Consider the following 21,133-nt stretch of genomic DNA (forward strand, 5'->3'; position numbering starts at 1 on the left):
TTCCCTTTCCCTTTCCCTTTTTTTCCTTTTCTCTTTTCCTTTTTTTCCTATTCCTTTTCCTTTTCCTTTCCCTTTCCCTTTCCCTTTCCTTTTTCCTTTCCCTTTTTTTCCTTTTCTCTTTTCCTTTTTTTCCTTTCCCTTTCCCTTTCCCTTTCCCTTTCCCTTTCCCTTTCTTTTTACTTTTCTAGCAGGCAACCATGAAACCTCCCTCCCTGACACTAGCATGAAAGCAAAAATCAGACCTCAACATCTGAACTTTCCGCTGATTAAAGAAGGATCAAAGAAGAGGCGGCTGTGAAACCCGCCGGCTGACAGCGGGGCTCCGTGGGGCAGGACGCGCGCCTGCCGCCTGCCTCAGGACTGCCGGGCAGTGATTTCTTAGCCTCGCAGGAGAAGGCAATCCACCTGACAGCCCCGGGCATGAAAAGTATCTTTGTCCTTTAATTGGGAAGTCGATCGCGCAGCCCAGCAAGCCCTGATCACCCTCTGGAGAGGGAACTTTTAAAAGTTTCCGGTGAAAACACGAACTAGCTATTTTTGTTGCTAATCATTAACCGCTCATTAGAATAACGCCGTTAACAGTTGCAGCACCGAGGCCGGCCGGGTCCCTGCCATCCGCGGCTCCCGAGGGGGATGTCCCGGGGAAGGAGGGGGGATGCTGCCGGTGCGGGAGGAGCTTCCCCGTCCGCGGAGCCCCCGCGGAGCCCCGGCCCTGCCCGCGGGGGGGATCCGCGGGGCGCGGAGCTCTCCTCGCGGAGCCCTTTGTTATGCTAATCCGGGCTGACATCACGCCGCATATCAAAGCCGAGGGGGCCGCATATAAGGCGGCTCCGCGGGCCGCCCCGCCAGAGCAGCCCCGGCCCCCGCCCAGCCCCGGCCCCGCCGCGCCCGCGCAGCCCGGGCGGAGGTAAGCGGGGACCGGGACGGGGACCGGGGGGATTGCGGGGCTCTGCCGGGGGCTGCGGGAGGGGGCAGTGCCCCGGCGGGAGGCCCCCGAAACGCCGAAGGTGCGAGGGAGGGGGTGGCCAAGAGCAGGGGTCTGCGGGGAGAGGGGAGACCCGGGGGGGGATGCAAGGGAGAGGGGAGATGGAGGGGGTTGTAGGGAGAGAGGAGACCCGGGTGGCTGTAAGGGAGAGAGGAGACCCGGGTGGCTCTAAGGGAGAGGGGAGACCCGGGGGGATGCAAGGAGAGAGGAGGCTTGGAGGCTGCAAGTGAGAGGGGAGACCCGGGGGGATGCAGGGAGAGAGGAGGCTTGGTGGCTGTAAAGGAGAGAGGAGACCTGGGTGGATGCAGGGAGAGGGGAGACATGGTGGGGTGCAGGAGAGAGGGGGGACCCCGGGCTGCAAGGGAGAAGGAGACCCAGAGGGTGTAGAGAGACCTGAGACAGATGTGGTGCAGGGGGGAGCGGAGACCCGAGAGCTGCAGGAGAGACTGGACACTGGGGGCTGAAGTGAGAGGGGAGACCCAGGGGCTAAAAGGGAGAGGGGAGATGGAGAAGGGTATAGGGACACCTAAGATCCGGGGGCTGCAAGGGAGAGGGGAGACTCGGGGCTGCAAGCATGAAGGGAGATGCAGGGGGCTGCAATGGAGAGAGGAGCCCTGGAGGCTGCAGAGTAGCGGGGACACCCAGGGGCTGCAATCGAGAAGGGAGATGCAGAGGGCTGGAAGAAAGAGGGGAGACCCAGGAGCTGCAAGCGAGAGGAGAAGCTGCATGGAGAGGGGAGACCTGGGGGCTGCAAGCAGCCCCACCACCCCCCGTTCCCTGTCCCTGCTCCCCGTCCTCACTGCAGGTCATTTGGGGATGCACTACCCCTAAACCAGGCGACTGTGCTCCTGGGGAGAGCTGCAGGCTGGCGGCGGGGTCAGGTGGATGTCTTTCCTTCTTGGATGGGAAAGCTGGAAAAATGTGAGATGGATACTCACACATTTATATATAGTTCGTATCGCCTATTCCCATCCCTGGGACCAGACTCTTGGAGGTGTTGGATGGGAGCATTTTCTGTGTGCAAGAGTGGGGCTGGCTGCAAACAGCCTCGGGATGAAGAGAAAAAGAGAGCTTTGAGTTAAGAACAGCTCCAGATTTTAGGAGTCCGCAGGCCACTTGCTGCTGGTTTGATCAGTGACCCAGAGCTCTCCAGAGCTGTAAACATCACGTCTGCCCCAAAGAGTCTCCCTCCCTCCCCTCCCCTTGCAAATTCCTCTTGCAAACGTAACCTGTGCTGGACTGAGTGGAAAAAGGCGTTATTACCTCCCCAAATAACAGGGGTGCGATTGCAGGCCAAGCTTGCAGATCTTGGGGTGGGGATGGGGGGGTTAGATCATTTCTGTTCCTCCCTGGGTGGGGGGGGAGCCCCCAAACTGTGACTTTTTCAAGGCAGGGGGCAAAGCAGAGGATGATGTTGGCTGGTCAGGGTTAGCGAGAGGGTTTTAGACCATCTGAGACATTTTACACCCGACTCATGTTGTTCAGCAGTTTACGGGAGGGAGATAAGGGGTCTGAAATATCTAAATGGACACTAAAAGGCACGGACAGGATTAAGGGTTGAAGGTTTCCAGTGTGCTCATGGAGGGGTGGGAAGAAAAGAGCTTCCAAAGATGAAAAGATACAGAAATACCCTGAAACAAGAGGTATGCCTGGATGCTCGTGTGAGCATTGCCTTCAAGGGACACATCAAACCCAAATCTGAGCGGGCATTAAAGAAAAACAACCCACGGTGATGAAATCCTGCCTCCCTTGTAGTCAGTTGGAGTTTTGTCTCGGACTTCAAGGGAGGCGGGAACTCGCCCCTAGAGGTTATTAAAATCCTTTATAATAACAACACTTCTCTAGTAACCCTTTACACCAGGTGCTGGCATTGGGATAGTCAAAAAGCAGCCTGAATGGAAAAATACACTGCAGATGGCAGAGAAAACACCCAGAAATATTCCTTCCCCACTGACCCAATTGCTCCTCAAATGGGGGTATCAAGGCAGAAAGCTGCAGCTGGGACAAATCCAGAGCTGGGAGTCAGGTGGGATGTGCTTTTCCCAGGGTAAGGGGTTCCCTGAAGCGATGCTGATTGCTCCAGCCATTCCAGGTCCCATCCCAAACCCCTGTGAGGGGGCGGCGGGTGGGGGGATGCGCGGTCACGGCTTGGGGATGCCAGCGTGTGAGGGGCTGTGAGACTCCAGAGACGCAATGTGGCGGGCAGGTTTTTCTGTTTATTTTATTATTGGCTTTCTCGTGGGGTGGGAAACCACCGCAAAGACCACAAAGAGCAGCCCGGAGCAGTGTCTGAAGTGAATAACTGAAGGGAAATCCATTTACTGCTATTAATACCGCTGCTAAAATAAGCAAGCCATGCCCTGGAGACAGAGAGGACCCCTCTAAGAATTTAAGTCCTGCACCTGGTTTGTTTATTTGTTTGGACTGAAGAAGGGAAAAACAACAAAAAAGAAAAAGAAGAGGGGGATCCTTGAGAGCTTTTGTCTCCCGGCTGCTCCCCGGAGACAGAAATGTGATTTTATGTTTACGAAGTTGCAGCCCTTTCTGTGAGCTCCAGGTGCCCGAGGACTTGGAAGAAGTGAGAGGCAAAGCTAATGAGGTGAGAAAGAAAGCAGAAGGGAAAGAGCAAAACACATTTGTTGTAACAGATCAGACTGAAACATCTGCAGGGCATGGGCACCTGTGTGAAGTCGGGAAATGCAGTTTTTATAATTTGTCTTCTCTGAAGAAAAAGAAGGGGGGGAAGAAATCTGGAGAGAAGGAAGGGAGAGATGAATAGCTGAAGATTTGGGCACATCTAAAGATTTATCTTTTTTTTCCTTTCTTCCCGAGCAGTTACACAAACCTTTTGGAGAGGTGGGGGGGGGGGGGGGAAAGTGAAGCAGCGAATGAAGTCTTGCCATGTGCAGGGTTAAATGGAAACACACAATCAGACCATAACTCAGGGTGTAATTCAAGCCATACGGTTTGTCTGTCTGTTGACTCAAAAGGTTGTATCAAGGCTTGGCGAGGGAGGGGGCTGAGAGGGGATAATCCAAACTTTTTCGTGATTCATAAACCACTCCTTTGCAATTTGGATAATAGATCTCTCTCGCGCGACGACTCGCTAAGCTTCGGAGTTAACTGTAGCCCGTGCTTTCTCTCTCTCCTTTCAGGTTGTTCATCTCTAAGGAGGAGCAACACCCAAACTGCAGGGAAATACGTCGTGCGGAAAATTAGGAAGACTCCTTTTTTTCTTGGGAGAAGCTGATTTCCTTCGGCAAGTGGGGGACGGTGGAGAAAATGAAGCCGAGCCCACGGTTTTTCTTAGCTGGTTTTCTGTCTTTGATTCTGCAGACGGGGATTTGCCATGGGATAAAATGGATGTAAGTACCTGGCTATCTCTATGCATTTTTAAAGTCTTTGTAGGCATTGCTGGTCTGTTACCCATTTTTGCAACTGCAATATGAAGCACACTGTAAAGCCATTTAAAGAGCAGCAAACGCTGCGTTTCTCCAGGCATTCATTGATTTCAAGTGTGTGTACTAGGGGCTTGTGCTAACAATATGTCTCCATCTTCTTTCCAAAATATGCATGATTTAGGCTCGCTTTTTCTTCTCATTGATACCAAAGGAAAGGCACACACTTGAACGCTCACATGAGCCACTTAACGAAGTTTCTAGCGTTAGCTCCTGCCGCGCTGGGAAACTCTCCCACCGGGACCGCTGGTCGTGCTGAGTAGGAGCTGAGAGCGGTAGGGACGGCAGCTAAGATAATGCCACCAATCTCCAACCACAGGGAATGCTTGACAGATAACATGGGTTTTTTGTGGACCTTTTAACCTTCGGATTTCATGAAGGGTGTTAAAAATGCGGGGCGGGAGGAGGGTAAAGAAATACCAGGGAGTGTGGTCAAGTCTGGATTGAGTTTCCTCAGAGGTAATGTCACTGCAAACAAAGTGAAAACATCGCTATCCCATTTCTTTGCTTAAGCAAGCAATCAATTAGTTGCTTACTGCAAAATAAACAAACAAGCCCCTCCAACACCCATCTGGTTTCACGTCCTTGATGAGTGATCTGTCTTTTCTACTTGGGTTTGAAGCTGTGCACAAAATAAATAAAGGGATGTGGGCTGGCCTCAAATGAGCACCTTCTGTAAAAGAAAAAGCACAATTAAATGCAATGCCAGGAAGAGTCTGTTGTGTAGGGTACAGTGTGTCGGTGAGGATCTTGGGGTTAGGTGGGGAAATTGAGACCAGAGGTTCTTGTTTTGGTCTTCCTTCTGTGCTATGTCTAATTCCCATTCCACCGTCCCACTCATTGTCATTTGAGGTTTTCCCCATGCCACCTTTTATAAATGCTATCTTAAATTTGGACACCTTCAAGTTAGATGTCTTGTTGGAGCCAGTGTTTTCACTGCCCTGCATGCAGTCAGAGGAGAGAGGTGGGGATTCCAGGTGGGGATTCACCCTCTCCAAAGAGACATCCAACACAAATGTCAAGAGATGTCCTCTGGAGATGCCATGGATTGCAGGGAGATGGTTGAGACCACACATCCAGCTTTTATACGTGTAAAGAGAAGCAGGGTGAATCCCTCCACAAGGTGTTTAAATGCATATGGTCAGGCAGGAGGAATAGCCACCTATTTTAGGGCATTGAAATGTGCTGTCTCCGTATTCTAAGGACCACCTTGGAAGTAGAGGAGAGTCAGGATCTGATCTGCTCTTCACCATCTTGGCTTTACACCTTGTAGCAGCCACCACAGCTAAATTACATAGCCCAGCTAGTTCTTTCTGCCAGCATCCTTGAGTATTTAGGCTCTCAGCTCTGCATATATCCAGCACCTTGCACAAAGGTGGGCACCTCCTCTCTGCAGGACATCTAGCAACATGCCCATGGGCTGGCAGAGCCTGGACTCAGTTGCAACCTTCATTTCTATGCAGCACAGAAATAAAGCTGTTCTGTGGCACCCTGATTCAGCAGGGCACTTATGTACAGACCCATAACTGAGTGGAGGGGCTTGCTTATATGCTTGGCATTAGGGTCCTGCTTAAGCAAGGTGCTAAATGCAGAGCAAAAGGCCTGGGTTCCTCTGAAGGGCAGGGGCGAGGTGAGCTTCAGAAGGAACCTGTTAGCACATTGACAAGCCGTAGACATGAAAAAAGGCTGGAAGGCAGGGCAAGGTCCCTAATAGCTTTGCTGGCAAAAGCAGCCTCTTGGCCGGTAAGTGGTTAAGCTGCAAGGGTTGCTTTTGGGGATGGGGTAGGAGGGAGGTAGTTGGAGGAAAGACGTTGCCGCTCCTCCCCTTCTCAGCAGACATATCATCCCCTATCGAAGAGTGAGTGGGGAAGATGAAAGCTGGGATTAAAGTGGCATTTGAAGCATGAACTGCATCCAGATGCGCCGGCGGGGCTCCCCTCACACCTGTTTAAAACCTGGCGGAGACCTGCACTCCCTGTCCCAGGGCACTTTGCACAACTGGGATGTTGCCAGCTGGGATTTCACAAAATTATGGTGGTTTTTTCTTTCATTTGCAGTTTCTCCTCCTTTCCCCACCCTTGTTTTCCTATGGAAACGTGGGCCAATTTCCCCCCACCCCTCCCCATCGCTCTCTTTCCCCCACTGCAGCAGTGCTGCCATCCTCGGGGCTAGGGGACCATCCCTGGAAATCCTGTGGGTAAACTCTTGGCAAATGAAGATCGATGCTACTGAATACCAAGTAATACCTCGGAGCTGCAATCCCAGCCCCGGGCTCATGTGCTGGGAGCTATACAACCAAAGCCTGCCTCTTCCTTCTCATGCTCGTGAACAGAGCGGGGGGGCAGAAAAAGGATGGGATGAAGAGGGAGGAAAGTACTACGAGATGTTTTTGGTCGTGGGCTTGTCTCAGCATTCTGCTCGCTGCACCGTTGTTGTAGGCACGGTGCCAGAGGCAAGCTTCAAAGAGGATTTGGGAGGGGAGGGGGAAGATAAGGAGGTGGGTTTTGCCAGCCTGGCAGGCTGGGTTTGCAAGCCTGAGGAAGAGGGAGCGACTGATATGAAAGGCGATAGGAAATTCAATTTTGATTCAGCGTGTGATGTAATTGCAAGGGGAGAGGGAGAAGAAAAACACACTTTTCAGCCATTTAGGACTTCCCTGTAACATGAATATCCCCTGTAAATTATTAAAAGAGGGGAGAAGGTAAAAGGGAGCTATTTGTTTTATTTTATTTGGCTTATTTTTACGAGTTCTGTGGTCCAGATCCCCAGCTGTTGTAGATCGGCACTGTGCCCTTCCCTGCCGCAGAGGTGTGGAACGTCGTGCATCCAGCATGGTGTATGGATGGTCAGCATCTTGTAAACCTGCTCTTGGTGCTGGAGAAACTTCATATTTTGACCTCTTCCATCTGAGCTCCAGGGAGATGCTCAGGTGTAAAGTGAGGGTATGGACAGATCTTTGCAGGATCAGGGCTGCCATGGAGATTCAATGCATATGAGATTCAGGGGCTCATTTTTGCACTCTGCTTTTTGCAAACACTTTCCCGTCATTAGAGCAGGTTTTTCTTTCTTTTTTTTTTTTTTTTTTTTTTTTTTGCATCGCTTTGTGGTCCTCAGTGCTTGTTTTGCATCACAGCAGCTGGGGAGGTGAGGCAGCCATCGGTTTCAGTGGGAGATGTCTTAGGGCCAGTGCATGTAGGAACTTTATCGTCTTACCCATCTCCTTTTGCACCCCCTTTAGCTTTCCTAGGAGGGCTTGGGTTTGGCCAAGCAGGTTGCTGAAGCAACTTGTTTGGGTAGAGCTGAAAAATAAATGAGCACTAGAGGGAGCTGCGGCCAGATGTGTGCGCGTCGCAGAGATCTGCAGATGTTGGGATATCCAGGCACAGAGTGGCTTTCAAGACACTTGTGCCTCCCTGCGCGTTGGCATCTCCTCTGCCCAGGCGCCAAGACACAGGTCTGTATACTGAGTGTCACCTTCAACACCAGAGTGGTTGTAAAGAAGCCAAAGGCAGCAAGTGGGTTTTTTGGGGTTTTTTTTTGTGTGTGGTTTGCAGGATCAGCCCATGACAGCAAGTGGTGACATTAGGAATGCCATGATTTTTAGGTGGACCTTCGTCACTTCTTTGGGAAGTCCCTGACTGTCCCTGTTGTGGTGGCCTGGACATGCCCCATGCCCTCTGGAGCCATCCCTAGCTGAGCACCATTCCCAGCTACAAGGTCAGCTTTGCTGCACAGTTCCCATGGTTAAATCACAGCCCTTCAGAAGCAAAAGGTGGCTCAGCTGTGCATTTCAGTGAACCCAGGATGTCCCCCAGCTCACCGACCTCGAGCAGCACCACAGCCTTTCTGCAGTCAGCAGAAAGCAGGGGAGAAAATGGAAAGATTTTGTGCTTCCTGGCAGCTCCTGCTTCTCTCCTTCAACTGGGGAGGGAGCTGGGACATCGGGGCATGGGCGCCTGCGAGGAGACCGTCTGCCTGGCAAGGGGGCTGCTAGATGAGCTGCTGTGAAAGGACTGCAGGACGGGGACGGTAGGAGGGGAGCGGGCTGGGAGTGAGGAAGGAGGGGGGACAACCGCTTTGAAGTTTGCTCTTCGCTCCGTAGGCAGCTTGGGAAAACTTGACAAAGCGCCACGGCCTTCCTCGGTGCTCGGTGAGCCAACTTGCCGCTGGCATCGACTTCAGTCAAGCTTGGGCTGGAAGTCAATGGCCTTGTGCCCACTACTGCCAGTGCTGGATTTGGCACCGTATCTGAAAGCAGCTCTTATTTTAAGCTTTTACTTCAGGGTTGGGGTTTTTTTCCCCCCACTCCTCTCCCTCTTCCTCCTCTTTATTTCTTTTTTTTTTTTACTATATAAATCCCACTTCTCTGTTTTGAAAAGGCTCTGCAGAATCACTGAAAGCATTCACCAGGGGATGTGGTGGCTTTCCCAGCGCTTGTGGTTCCCCAGGCCAGGACTGATGCAAGGCAGGGTGGCAGGGGCATGGGCTGCCTCTGACTATCATGAGCTTAGACAAGGTTATTGTAATAGTCCTGTGAGCCTCTTCCAGTTGAAAACCTGAGAAAAAGAGGCTCCTGCAGATAAAAAACCTTCAATGAGAACAAGTGAAAAAAAAAAAAAAAAACCCAATCACTGCCTCTCTTTATTAAATTTTACCACACACTTCATTCTCCACAGCCGTGTAATTTTGTCTAAATCTTTTTGTTTCACCCAAATCCCTGGAAGATTAAGGGGTTCAAGAATAGGCATAAAAATGAGAGTGTCTTCATGGAAAGCAAAGCAGAAAATTTGAAGCAGAAGTTCATGGTTTCACCAATAGCCCCTCTGTGAGACCTTCTTGGGTCACATCACACAAGGCACGATGGGGAGATGCCCTCCAGAGAGAGCCCTCATCAGAAAGAGAGGAGACCCTTACACCCTTTAAGGGTGTTTTAAAGGGCACCAATGCTGTACTGCTCAATTTAAGGAGTTTTTCTCCTTTGGGCTTGACCAGGAGCAGCATCCTATGCACAGCAGTCCTTGTAAACCAAATCATGTATGGCTTTCATTGATGTCTGCTCAGATATGAAGGTACTTCTCCCAAGCTGCTGCTCCTATGAATAGTCTTCTCATGGAGCCCAGACCTGCAGGAACGGTCCCATACCTCTCAAAGGACCTAACACTGTAGAGCATTCATGTTTTCAAATGAATTTATTAACTGCCTGAGATAATTAAAAGAGTAAACGAAAGTCATGATCCATCCATGCATCATATTTCCTCTGTAATTATGTTTATGGTTTTCTGTCAGTATCCATAACTTCAATTGAAAGCCCTGCTATGCTATATATAAAGCAGGAGATGTTTGGTTTGGGGCGTGTTTATTTAAAGGGATGGGTCAAATACGTATATTTAAAAAAAAAAAACAACCACCCCTCAGTTGTCCTCAGCTTTCTGGAGAATGAAAGATGGGGTAGGAGGGAGGAGAGCACAGTGTTAGCAGGAGGAAATGGTGAAAAGCAGCATTTATGGGATGGCAGCAGGTAAAATCCCCACATGCTGCTGCTTGGATGAAGGGTGCAAGTCCAAAGAAAGATGTTTATCAGCATTTTTTTACCAGATTGAGGACTAAAGGTTGTTCTTCCCTGAGGGCTGCTTTATTCAGTCTGCCTGTTTCCCCTCCCAGTGCTGGTGGTCAACAGAGACTGGGTGGAGATGGGATAGAGACCTACCACCAAATCCCACCATGGACAAGACTCTTCTGGGGGAAGAACAATGTCCTTTGCAGGCGGTGGGCATCCCTCCCTGGTGCTGCTAGAATCTGGGGAGCAGGTAGGGTTGGTGCGTTTCCACTGGGAGGGTTTGAAGCGACAAGGAATGGAGAAGACATTTCTGAATGTAGGACAGAGACTGAGCAAACCTGGGCTGTCAGAGCATGGACTAGATGACCTAATAGGCCTCTCACATTCCTGATCTGTGATTTATAAATGCACTTTTTGGTCTCGGCAAGTGACTCCAGTAACTGTGAGTTTTCTTTTCCATCTCCATTACCCTTTACTTTTTCCTCCTGACGCTTGGAGATGTTTCCAATTATAGGTTCTCACAAGCAAAGGCATGAAGTTCAGGCCTGGGAGATGTTCAGAAAACACCTTCCTGCGTCTTGCATTTTTATTCTTGGCGTGCTCCTTGGAGCTCAGCTCATTCAATGAGAAACAGCCACTGCTGCCATTTACTGAGTTCTCCCCAATGGGGCCATGGTCCTTCCTCTCTTGACTGTCTGGCAGATATTTTTCCCTCTTCCACAAAGCGAATTTCTTTCTTGCTGCATTATAAATCTGCTTCTCTAATGGTGATCATTTCAGGCCACCTGTAATAACATGATCTCGTTGTACCACATCCCCTTTTTTTCACAATGGGGATGAGTTTCAGTCTGAATTCAGCTCTCATCCCAACTTGTAGGTGGTTATTTCTGCTGTTCCTGACTTGTCTGTAATGATGAGATGCAGGTGCCTCAATGTAGGCTTCCAGGTCCTTTAGAGATGCTGAAGACCTCTATACAGGATTAGAAAATATGGTGCGGGACCTAGGAGATATATGCATCCTTTTGGAGGGCCAGGTGAAGCATCCCAAGGCCTTTAAAGTGTCACTTGGCACCTCTGATTAGAAAACCGAGCTGGTGCCCCATAGTACAGCATCTCTCAGAGACCTGGAACATTCCTCATTTGCCTGAAGCTCAGGCTGTGAAGCTCTCTCATTTCATCTGCCTCACTCTGCCTGCTTATTTTGCTGCTGGGACGTACTGTGCTGGAGTATTTATCATTTTTACTCTATTAATGACGAGCTGCTTTGGCCTCTTGCCTGATTTGCATTTCAGTCCATTCCTGAGAGTTGCTGATAGGCTTTCTGGGATAAATTTTCACAGGTTTCTGGTGCCAAGTACTAGGGGTTGGACTCATCTCACCCAGCTCTCTGCTTATACAGTTCAGATGTTTGTGTCCAAGCTCGGTGCCTGGGTTCCCTCTATAGCCAGAGCAGAAAATGAGCACTTCGAGGGCATGAGTCATCTTATCCTACTGTAGTTCTTAAAAGCACATCAGGCTAATTACTCCCTAGACGTGGCTTTTTCTTTCCATGGGCTGAAGAAGGACCCTGCAGGACTACCATGAGGTTCACACTGTAGAGGTTTGCAGTCAGGTGACATTCATACTGTCCCAAGACTCATGCCTCTGCCTTAAAGGATGTGATATATCTGAGATACATGAGCACCCAGAATATCACCAACAGGTTTTGTCTCCACCAGTTCAGGTCCAGCACACATCTAAGGCAGGATGAGTTGCCTTCTGGAGGTGCCTCTCTCCAGACAGGGAGCATTGCATGAGCAACAGTGTGCAAGGGACCATGATGAACTACAGGGCAGAATTTCTGATGATTAAGTACTCCACTTTTTCCTTTCCCTTGAAATTCACTGGCCAAACCTTCTGTTCGCTGTATATTTAATAGACCTCTTTAAATATATGTATGATGTATATATTTACATAGCTAGCAGAGTGGTGGTTTCCCTTCCAAGTTTGCCACTGATTATCTAGTGCCAGAAATGCCAAACTCCAGCCACCTGGGAATTTGTCAGTGCAGACCTACTCAGCCCTAGTAAGGACCGTAGCTTTTCCTGCTGGAAGAGCGGTTGGGGTTAGCAGTTATGCGCAGCCCAGAGAGAGCTCCAACATACACAGCAGCTGGTTCAAGACAACCTTGAGGGAGCTGGTGGAACATAGATGTGTTTTCCTGAAAAGCGAGATCAGAGCTAATATCCCCAGTCTTGGTTAGGGCTCAATTTTATCTCTGTTTCCATCTCATTTAACTTCTGAAGGATGTGGATGTTACAGTAATAAAGTGAAATGCGCCCAGAAATGTCTCTGCTAATAAGCCAAACTAACCAAGATGGCTTAGGATGAAACTGAAAGGCAACAGATTTAACAAGGAGAGAAGGAAATATGTGTTAAGGCAGTTGTGTTGCCAGGATCAGATGCCAGTTACTGATGCAGCCAGCTAGAAAGTTGTTTTATGGGAATGAATAACATTTATGACTGCCCTAAGCAGGTCATAAAGATACAAAGAGAGTTACACACCAGGCTTCTGCTGATCACTGTGGGTGCTTGGGGAAGAAGAGCACAGCCCTATGTGATGCATGGCAGCATTTGCTTTTTTCTTTTTTACCTGGAAACATTGGCAATTGCACACTAGAAGAACCAATGGGGTCTTTGGAGTGTTGTTGGTTTCTTCCATGGTAACATATGTGCTGGTGCTAGCGGATCCTTTCTCAGTTTTGACCATGGTACTCTCTCTGCACGTACTCTCATCGTGCTTCTGCATTACAATTTTGGAGACTAGAGAAACAGACTTATCTATGTGCAACAGTGATGGAACCGGTAGAGGCCCTTGGCATTAACTCGAAGTTTTGCGAACTTGGTGGCTTTTCCCTAGGCCTTGCAGGGGATTGTCTCCATAATTAATTACATGACATTTAGCATAATCCTTAGAGAGTGTGTGAGACAGATGCTGAATGCAAAACACTGATAACACCAACTTCACTTTTTTTTTTTCTGAATACCACAGTCTTGGAAGATCCAGCTTTCTGTTATCGTGGAACTGATGGGTCATTTTTCACTCTGTTGGGAGATCCATTCTCTTCATTCTTCAGCAAAAAAAGGTCCCATAAGGATTTACACATTCAGTCAACTTGGCATATGCCCCAGAAGCTTTGTCCAGGCTCCCCTAGATGATGGAGAGAAATGCTCACTTCTAGAGGGTGTTTCTTCCCACCTAACTTAAACACCTACTTTGCATGAGATAAATCACTCTTCATAGTTGCCCATCTTTCTCACCAGCTTAAACTAAGCACCTGTTTACAGGTAGCTAAAATTAAATCAGATGAACACAGGCCAAAGCATTCACTGAACTGGAGGTAGTGGAGAAATTAATATTGACCTGAAGATTAACTTTTTTGCAGATTTTAATGCCTTTTTGCATGTGCTTGTCTCCTCAGAGCTCTGTCCAAGACTCCCTCGGCTTTGGCCCTGAATCAAACCCAGCACTGCAAGCAGCTCGAAGGCTTGGTGGTTTCCCAGGTGCAGCTTTGCCGCAGCAACCTGGAGCTAATGCAGACCATCATCCAGGCAGCACGGGAAGTGATAAAGACCTGCCGTAAAACTTTCTCAGACATGCGGTGGAACTGTTCTTCCATTGAGCTGGCTCCTAACTACCTGCTGGACTTAGAGAGAGGTAAACAGCACTGCTGGCTCAGCTGGGGACATGAGCGAGTAGAGTCAGCCAGCATGTGTGTATGTGTGCTGGGGCTGGGAAAGGTCTTGCTACCAGAGGGGACGTGGAGGGACTACATAGCCTGGTTGTCCTGTTCTCTGAGACCATGTTCATCGTTATGGTGGCAGTCATGCCCAGGAGCTCTCAAGTCCAAGACCTGGTCTCCCACAGCTCTTAGAAGCCATGACACCAATCTGGTCCGCTCATCTCATTAGCAGGCATGGTTGCACTTGCTCACAGACATGGAGCTGCTGTTTAAGGCATGCAGACTTGTCAAGCAGCACACACTATGCATGAGGCTGCACAGTCAGCTTTCATAGGTCAGAGCATCCTTGCACGCTTCTGCTGCAGCTCTATGGCCTCCCACCACCTCCCTCAGCTCCATGCATGCCAGCTCCATTACCTGCTGGCAAGCAGCATCCAGCACAGGGGCAAAAGGAGGCAGGAGAGTCCATGGTGGAGCTTCTTCACATGCTCCAAGAGCACCATGATGGGCAAGTTGCATAAGTCCATGTGCCTCCTTGCCCTGTTGGGATGTTGCCTTGAGTTGAAGATCTCACTTAGGAGATGTGCTCCAAGCTGGTGATGTCATGGGAGGTCTCAGCTGCAGTGAGCTGGTGTGTTTCCTGCTCTGTGGGGCTCAGATTGTGTAGGTCTCTTTTGGGGGAATGTTTAGGTGTCCCAAGAGGCTGAGCTGGAGTTCTTGTCTCTTCCAGGCACAAGGGAGTCAGCATTTGTGTATGCCCTTTCTGCTGCTGCCATCAGCCACACCATTGCCAGAGCCTGCACCACCGGGGACCTCCCTGGCTGTTCCTGTGGTCCCATCCCAGGTGAGACACCTGGACCTGGGTATCGATGGGGAGGATGTGCAGACAACCTCAACTATGGTCTTATCATGGGGTCCAAATTTTCAGATGCTCCCATGAAGATGAAAAAATCAGGATCACAAGCCAATAAACTGATGCATCTGCACAACAGTGAAGTAGGGAGACAGGTAACAAATCCACGAGAGTTATTGTAATTGTACAATCATCTGTAGTGGTTGGTCGCTCTGTGAGGTTCAGTGTCTCTATCAGCTAGCGAAAGGAGCAGGTTTCTCCCAGATTGCTCTGAACTCCTTTGGCCTGCTGAAGACTGTGGCCTGTTTTGTCTCCTATCTATATCTGTCATATAGATAACTCACGCTGGGACTCAGGAGGTCCTGAATGCTATTATCAGCCCTATATAACCGTGGGTGGGATGTCTCATTGCCACCCTTTCTACAGCCAAGGATGGCTCTGGCTTGCTTACCCCAGGAGGTGTGGTGGGGATGGGTCCTGTCGTGCTCTGCCAAGGGCGTTGCACAGGCAAAGTGCTGTTTAAGCGTGGAGGATTATCATCTGCCAGACGCATGCAGCAGCAGCTGCCTCCCAGCCACCCCTGCAGCCAGGAGGGCTGATTTTTACTTTTCGGACTGCTTCGCTAATGATTATTCCTATATCTGGCAGAAGCCGCTTTTAACAGTTTGCATCTAGGGGAGGCATGATGCTTGCCATGCGCAGAGCTTAGTGTGCACCAAGGTGCAAATCCCCATCGCAGCCCTCCATGCAGCTGGAGAAATGGGTGGGGAACTGTAAAGCTGACCCCTGCACCCATCTCTGGGGCTGCAGCGGTTCCCTAGGCTGGTCCTAGCTTAGTCCTTCCAGGGCTGCCTGTGCTTGGGCACTGGAGCAGATAAACCTTGGAGCATGTTGAGCTCATTGGCAGCTGACTGTGTAGCTACAGGCTGAAGTCACCTTTGCAGAGCACAACCATGCCGAATTGCCTCCCCTGGGTGTTTTTCTCTACCATTCCCACTCTATCTGTTTTGTTTTTTTTTTTAATTTTAGTAATGTCTTGAGTTTTTATTTTAATTCTAACGGGCAGATTTTTGTTTGGGACATAGTGTTGCCATGGCTGGTGCATTCATCCCTTCCTGGCAGCGTCCTGCCATGTCCTACAGAAATGAGAGCAGCGCAGAACCAAAGTAAAAGGCTCTTTTGGCCCCATGGCCGGCAGAAAGGCAGGGTGAGGTGCCCTGAATTCATCAGAGCCTTGACATCTCTGTTACTCAAAGCCCAAAGCTGCTGGAGGCAGAAATGGATGTTAATTTTCTATTTATGGATTGCTTTGGTTTTCAGCTTCTTAGATATTTAGAGGGTGGGAATGCAGCCCTATGTAGATATCTGATCAAAATTCAAAATACTCTTCTGTCTGCTGGCTGCAAAGGTGCCTTGGTGAAAGTAATCCTGGGCTGATAGTGATCACCAAGGAGCTGTGGGATCTCATTCCCTTTGCACAGTAGCTACTCTAGAGTGACTGTGCAGAAATCAGAGCCGCAGTCCTTTTCTATGGCAGTCCCTGCTAAGTGCCTTCTTTAGCAAGCTTGTGGGATGTTTGGAGGTAAGAGAAGGGCATTTCCTAACTCCTGCATTCCTTTTTGCAGGTCTTGAAAGCCTCTCTTGAAATGAAATGTAAATGCCATGGAGTTTCTGGGTCATGCTCTATCAAGACCTGTTGGAAAGGCCTTCAAGAGCTGCGAGACATTGCATTGGACCTCAAAAACAAGTATTTATCAGCCACCAAGGTCGTTCACCGGCCCATGGGCACACGCAAATACCTTGTGCCAAAGGATATTGATATCAGGCCAGTTAAAGAGACAGAGCTGATCTACCTGCAGAGCTCGCCCGATTTCTGCATGAAGAACGAGAAAGTGGGGTCACACGGGACCCAGGACAGGTGAGGGTTTCTGCAGCAGGTGCTGACTGCACTCTGAGCCCTGAAGAGGGAAGGGGAAGAGGGGAACATGTATGAATAAGAGGCAAATAATTGGGGAGGTAGCACATGAATGCAGGTGAAGGACATCTCTAACATACTGTATGGTCTACAGAGGCCCGAGCCTATTAGTGGTGGCTGTGGCCAAGACAAGGCTGCAGACACCTTTTGCATTATACAGGCAGGCACAAGACACCTTTTTAAATTCCCTAAGCGGCTCACCTCCGCAGGAACTTGTAATGAACCAGCAGCTGTTTTTTACTGTGTTGAGTCTCTCTAAGTAATTTCTTGCAGTCATTGCTGATGTGATGAGTTGTTACTCTACTTTAAGGATCCTCTAAGTAGGCAACCCAATTAGGTTAACCCAGTTAGGACCAGTGCTCCCAGGCAGCCTTAAAAAAGCCTTGTAAACTACAAAAGTGAATTTTTAGGATTTTTCTTCCACTGCATTTTAAAAATACAAGTGTATTTGTATTGTTCATGTCTCTGCAGAGGAATTTCTTCATCCCATTAATATTTGTGATTTAAGGTCATTATACCCAAACCTCCACTGAGCACAGTGCTATCCCTTTCACATGCAGCAGACAGGCCTGTCTCTTCCCAGGATCTGTTTAAGTCCCACCAAGACAAACCAATTCCATGTTTCAGCAGTCTGAGCATCTCTAGGTGAGCAGTAGACCCTTCAACAGCCAAATAATTGTGTATTTCCAGAATTTCGCAGAATTTCCAGATGTTTTGTTAGGTGGCTGCAATGACTGGATTTCAAGCTGTCTCATTAGTTGCTATCTGCTGGCTTGGCTTTCTTCAGATAATTCTCATAATTCTTCCTTGCTCCTTGTGTTTACTTTGTGGTGGAGACTCAGACAGTCAAGTTGCAAGATGCATGTGCCTGCCCTTTTGTGGGGTGTCTTCATTTTAACTCTTGTTGGACGTAGTAGTCTTTCCATAGTGTATTGAGAAGTTCAATGGAGTGAAGGTTTTACTGTGACAGAAATGAAGTAAATGACCCAAATGCAGAAAAGATACATCCTCTTTGGATACCTTTGATTCACACAAAGCGTTTAATGAGGGGACTTTAGAAGATATCCTTTGGCAATGGCCATCTAATCTGTAACCACAACTCTATAGACAATATATCAACATTTAACTGGTGGAGCTGATCAGTACATGAAGACAGTTGAGTGAGACACGTGTGTCCTTTTTGTTCTCTGATGTTTTGTGGCCGTTACAGTTTTGTATCCTCCATTAGGACCAAAACCAATGGTTGGACTGCTCCACAACAGTGTTTATCTGGCAGCTCTGTGGTGGGAACACCAGGCTGATGTTCATCACTGGCCCAGCGATGGAGCAGTAATTAGCAAGTGAAGATGTTTATGGATCACTGAGGACTGTAGGGAAAAAGCATGCATTGAAACCGGTTTCTGAGGGAAAATATCGTTTGAGTAGAAGTGATGTTTTTGTGGGTTTGTATGGATTTTGACAAATTTGTGCCTTGAAAAAGACCACTTTGTTGTGTCATTCTGTTTTGCAGTGAAAAAGTTGTGGAGGTTATTTAGAAATTAGTTTTATAAGAATTGCGTGAAATCAACAGGTTGTGTCAAAACCAAACTGAATTTATTACAGATTTGCCAAGTAAAACATTTTCCATGCGCTGAAATCCTTTTAAGGGGGAGAGAGGCGTGGCTTTTTCTCATCTGATTTCATTTTACGGGAGATTTTGCCTTTTTATCCCAGCTAAGGGTGAAAAATATGTCAAGGTATTGAATGATTTTTTTTTTTTCCCAAGGATAGGAAAATGTGTATTGCAGGCGTCCATTTATCCCAAGCTGGGCGACAACAGTGATTGTGAGCCTGCCAGGCGAGGGTCCACGGGAAGTGAGATTGAGTGAGGATTTAGAGGACCGAGATATTAAGGCAGGAGGGGATGACTTTCAAAAGGGACCTGTCAAGAAATACTCCTTGTTCTCGGATGTACAAGATGGTGATGGCCATGGGAGGGGAGGAGGGCAAGATAGTCCCCTGTTGAGCTGCAGGCATCTCTCAGGCTGAGTTTTAAGGTCACGCGTAGCTACACTTATTTTCATCGCAATCCATCTGCCAGCTCTTGAGAAGATGCCTGGTGTCTCAAAATTGGCACGTGTAACACAAACCATAGCAGCCCCTTTTCTGCATTAAATTAGCAGAGGAAATAAGTGTAAAATGCACACAATGTGTTTGCAGATCGGTCTGTTCTTCCCAGTGGGAGCAGGGAAAAGGAGGGAAGCTTCCCTAACCTCCTCCTCCTCCCATGGATGCTTTTTTCCCTTCTCAATTTTTCTCTCACGGAGAGGTCATCTAAATACATTTTAAATGCAGTGGCTCTGTTCCAGCCGGCCACGGGGCTGCAGAGATAGCGGCTAATGACAGGGATGAGGGAGAAGGAACACAAAAGGGATGCTGTTAGAGAGGGCAGGGAAAAATGTGGTTCATGCTTACTCCGCAAAGATGTAAAAACACTCACATGGAAATAGCCCAAACAGGTTTTATTTTATTAGTCAAGTCCCGGCTGCATCTTAACTTTTTATCCTTGTACACATCAAAATTTTCTGGGGGGAGATCTCACTGTTTCTTACTAGGCTAATTTTTAAGGTCTTTTATTGCAAATGCAATCAAAAAGGGATTTTTCGTGGTGGTCCCTCGGTTCATTTTTTTCTTCTCTTCTTCCACCACCTGCCTACTCCTTCTTTGGCCTTTTTCTGTCCATGAACATGGGTTCAGGGATCAACCCACGGGATGTTACAGTGCAGACCCTTCTCACCGCATTCCAGAAGACCTTGATCTGGGCAGGTCCAGCAGTTTTCCAGCCCCGCTTTCTGCGTCCAAAGGGGTGCAGAGAGGAGGGGACCTCATTACCAACCCCTTTTCCTGTTACTGGATTAAAAAATTTAGATTGCTGCATTTTCATTACAAAAAAATGAGTAGTTTTGCATCATGTGGAGAAAAAGTCCTTTCCCCACTCCCACTCCCCCAGGTCCGGTGCTCGCTCAGAGAATACTGGAAGCAGGACATAGGTTGATGGCTCAGTTGCAACACCTTGGACGTATTGGGTTTCGGTGTATGCTGTAGGGAACAATCCTGCACTGGCAGGTGGGTGGAAGGGATAATCTAATCTGTGAGTTCCATCTCTCTAATTATCGCTCACATTATGTGGACTTATTGTGTGTTTTTCAGGCAGGAAAGGGAATTGAATTACCTTGTAGTAGAACCGCGTGAAAATCCATTTGGAAAATGTGTACCCAGTTACTCAAAAGTCTTTCAGAGCTCTTTGCTGAAAGGATTTTAAAGCCTTCTTCGAAACAAGCCTGAGATGTTTTCTAAGACATCTTGGCCTTTCTTAGTTTGTTGAAATCAGAAATGGTTTGGAAATCTGCATGCCTCCAAGCACTTGGGGTGTATCCAGATTTCAAAGTCAGGGAGCTGAACCCAAACCTGCGATTTGAAGCCTCTTTGAAGTGCTCAAAATCTGATTAAGCAGCTGAGTTTTGCAACCGGTGTCCAAGGCTCCTGCAAACAGGCTTGCTGCAACCGCAGCCCTCATCGACTCCAGCCAAACTCCATGTGCTTATATGCCACCATCACACTTTCATAGCCAATAAAAAAATGGTCTGGAGAAAAATCTGAAGAAGCTGATCTGTGGAGCAGCAAGTGGATTACGCAACTTTCAATACAACAAATTAACCACTGGGAAAAAATGTGTATGTTCCCGTTTCAGAGCTTTCTTGGACAAAAGCACCCTATAGCTCATCTTTTAACAAGGTAGTTCAGTTTCTCCTGCCTGCAAAAATCATTATCAGCTATGAGTAAATGATAAATAATAGCAGATTATAAAATTGAGATCTCTTTTGTGAGAAAAGAAGCAAAAGTATTAACCTTCTTTATCAGTAGGGTGCAATGTATCATATTTCAAAGGCTGTTTAAGGTCCCTTAAGGAATCCAAGGAAAGGGAAATTCTGCCATGCATGCAAAAGCCTCCAGCCCCTGAAGCCTTGCAGTGATAACTGAGCTGTTTATTACTGATCTTTCCCAGAGCAGTCTTGGAGCCAAGCGAATGCTGCTTCCTCCCTGATGAAGATGGGAAGGAGCTCTCTTACTCTGCAGAAATCGGGCTGCAACGTTGCACTGCAGCTAATCTGGGTTGATCAGCAGCCACTCCTTAGCTGATTCCCTTTGGCAACAAACGTGGCCATTCTTTGGTGGTTGATCCTTGCTCACGTATTCGTTCTTTTCTGCAATATAAAATATTAGTCTTAAGTGTCTCCCAAGGTGTCTTAGGCTGGTATGTTTTCTTGGATAGGAACATGAATGAAGTTAGCTGAGCATGCATCTGCTGCTCGGTGGTGACTGCAAAGACTTAGTGGCTGGTGGTTACCTCTTTGGCATCTTGGTCATCCCAACAGCAGGGCTGATCAGATGCTGCAAAGAAAGGATGCAGTGGTTTCCAGTGTTTAATGGCAACGCTTGATACCACGTGTTGCCTGCCACCCCAAAAATATGCTTTGTATTGCGTGATTATGTGAGCAATGAAATTTCTTAGCAGAAGCATTCATATTTAGAGGTGGGAGACT

The 21,133-nt window shown here is 48.3% G+C and overlaps 1 protein-coding gene across 3 annotated transcripts in view; it reads left to right on the forward strand.

Moving 5' to 3' along the window:
* Positions 1–813: 813 nt before the first annotated feature.
* Positions 814–21,133, forward strand: part of WNT11 (Wnt family member 11) — a 30,562-nt gene continuing 10,242 nt past the window's right edge. The window contains exons 1-6 of one of the 3 annotated variants that reach the window (XM_087757223.1): positions 814–907; positions 4,141–4,350; positions 13,462–13,697; positions 14,453–14,566; positions 14,651–14,730; positions 16,201–16,493. In XM_087757223.1, the coding sequence (XP_087613349.1) occupies positions 4,268–4,350; positions 13,462–13,697; positions 14,453–14,566; positions 14,651–14,730; positions 16,201–16,493 (806 nt within the window). In that variant the 5' untranslated portion in view covers positions 814–907; positions 4,141–4,267. Of the gene's footprint in view, positions 908–3,449; positions 3,585–4,140; positions 4,351–13,461; positions 13,698–14,452; positions 14,731–16,200; positions 16,494–21,133 lie in introns of those variants that run through there. The other 2 variants (XM_087757220.1, XM_087757221.1) reach the window with 2 other exon arrangements.

Source organism: Nipponia nippon, unplaced genomic scaffold (assembly GCF_047370975.1).
Source record: "Nipponia nippon isolate SJK-2023a ecotype South Korea unplaced genomic scaffold, ASM4737097v1 scaffold_2, whole genome shotgun sequence".
Lineage (NCBI taxonomy): Eukaryota > Metazoa > Chordata > Aves > Pelecaniformes > Threskiornithidae > Nipponia > Nipponia nippon.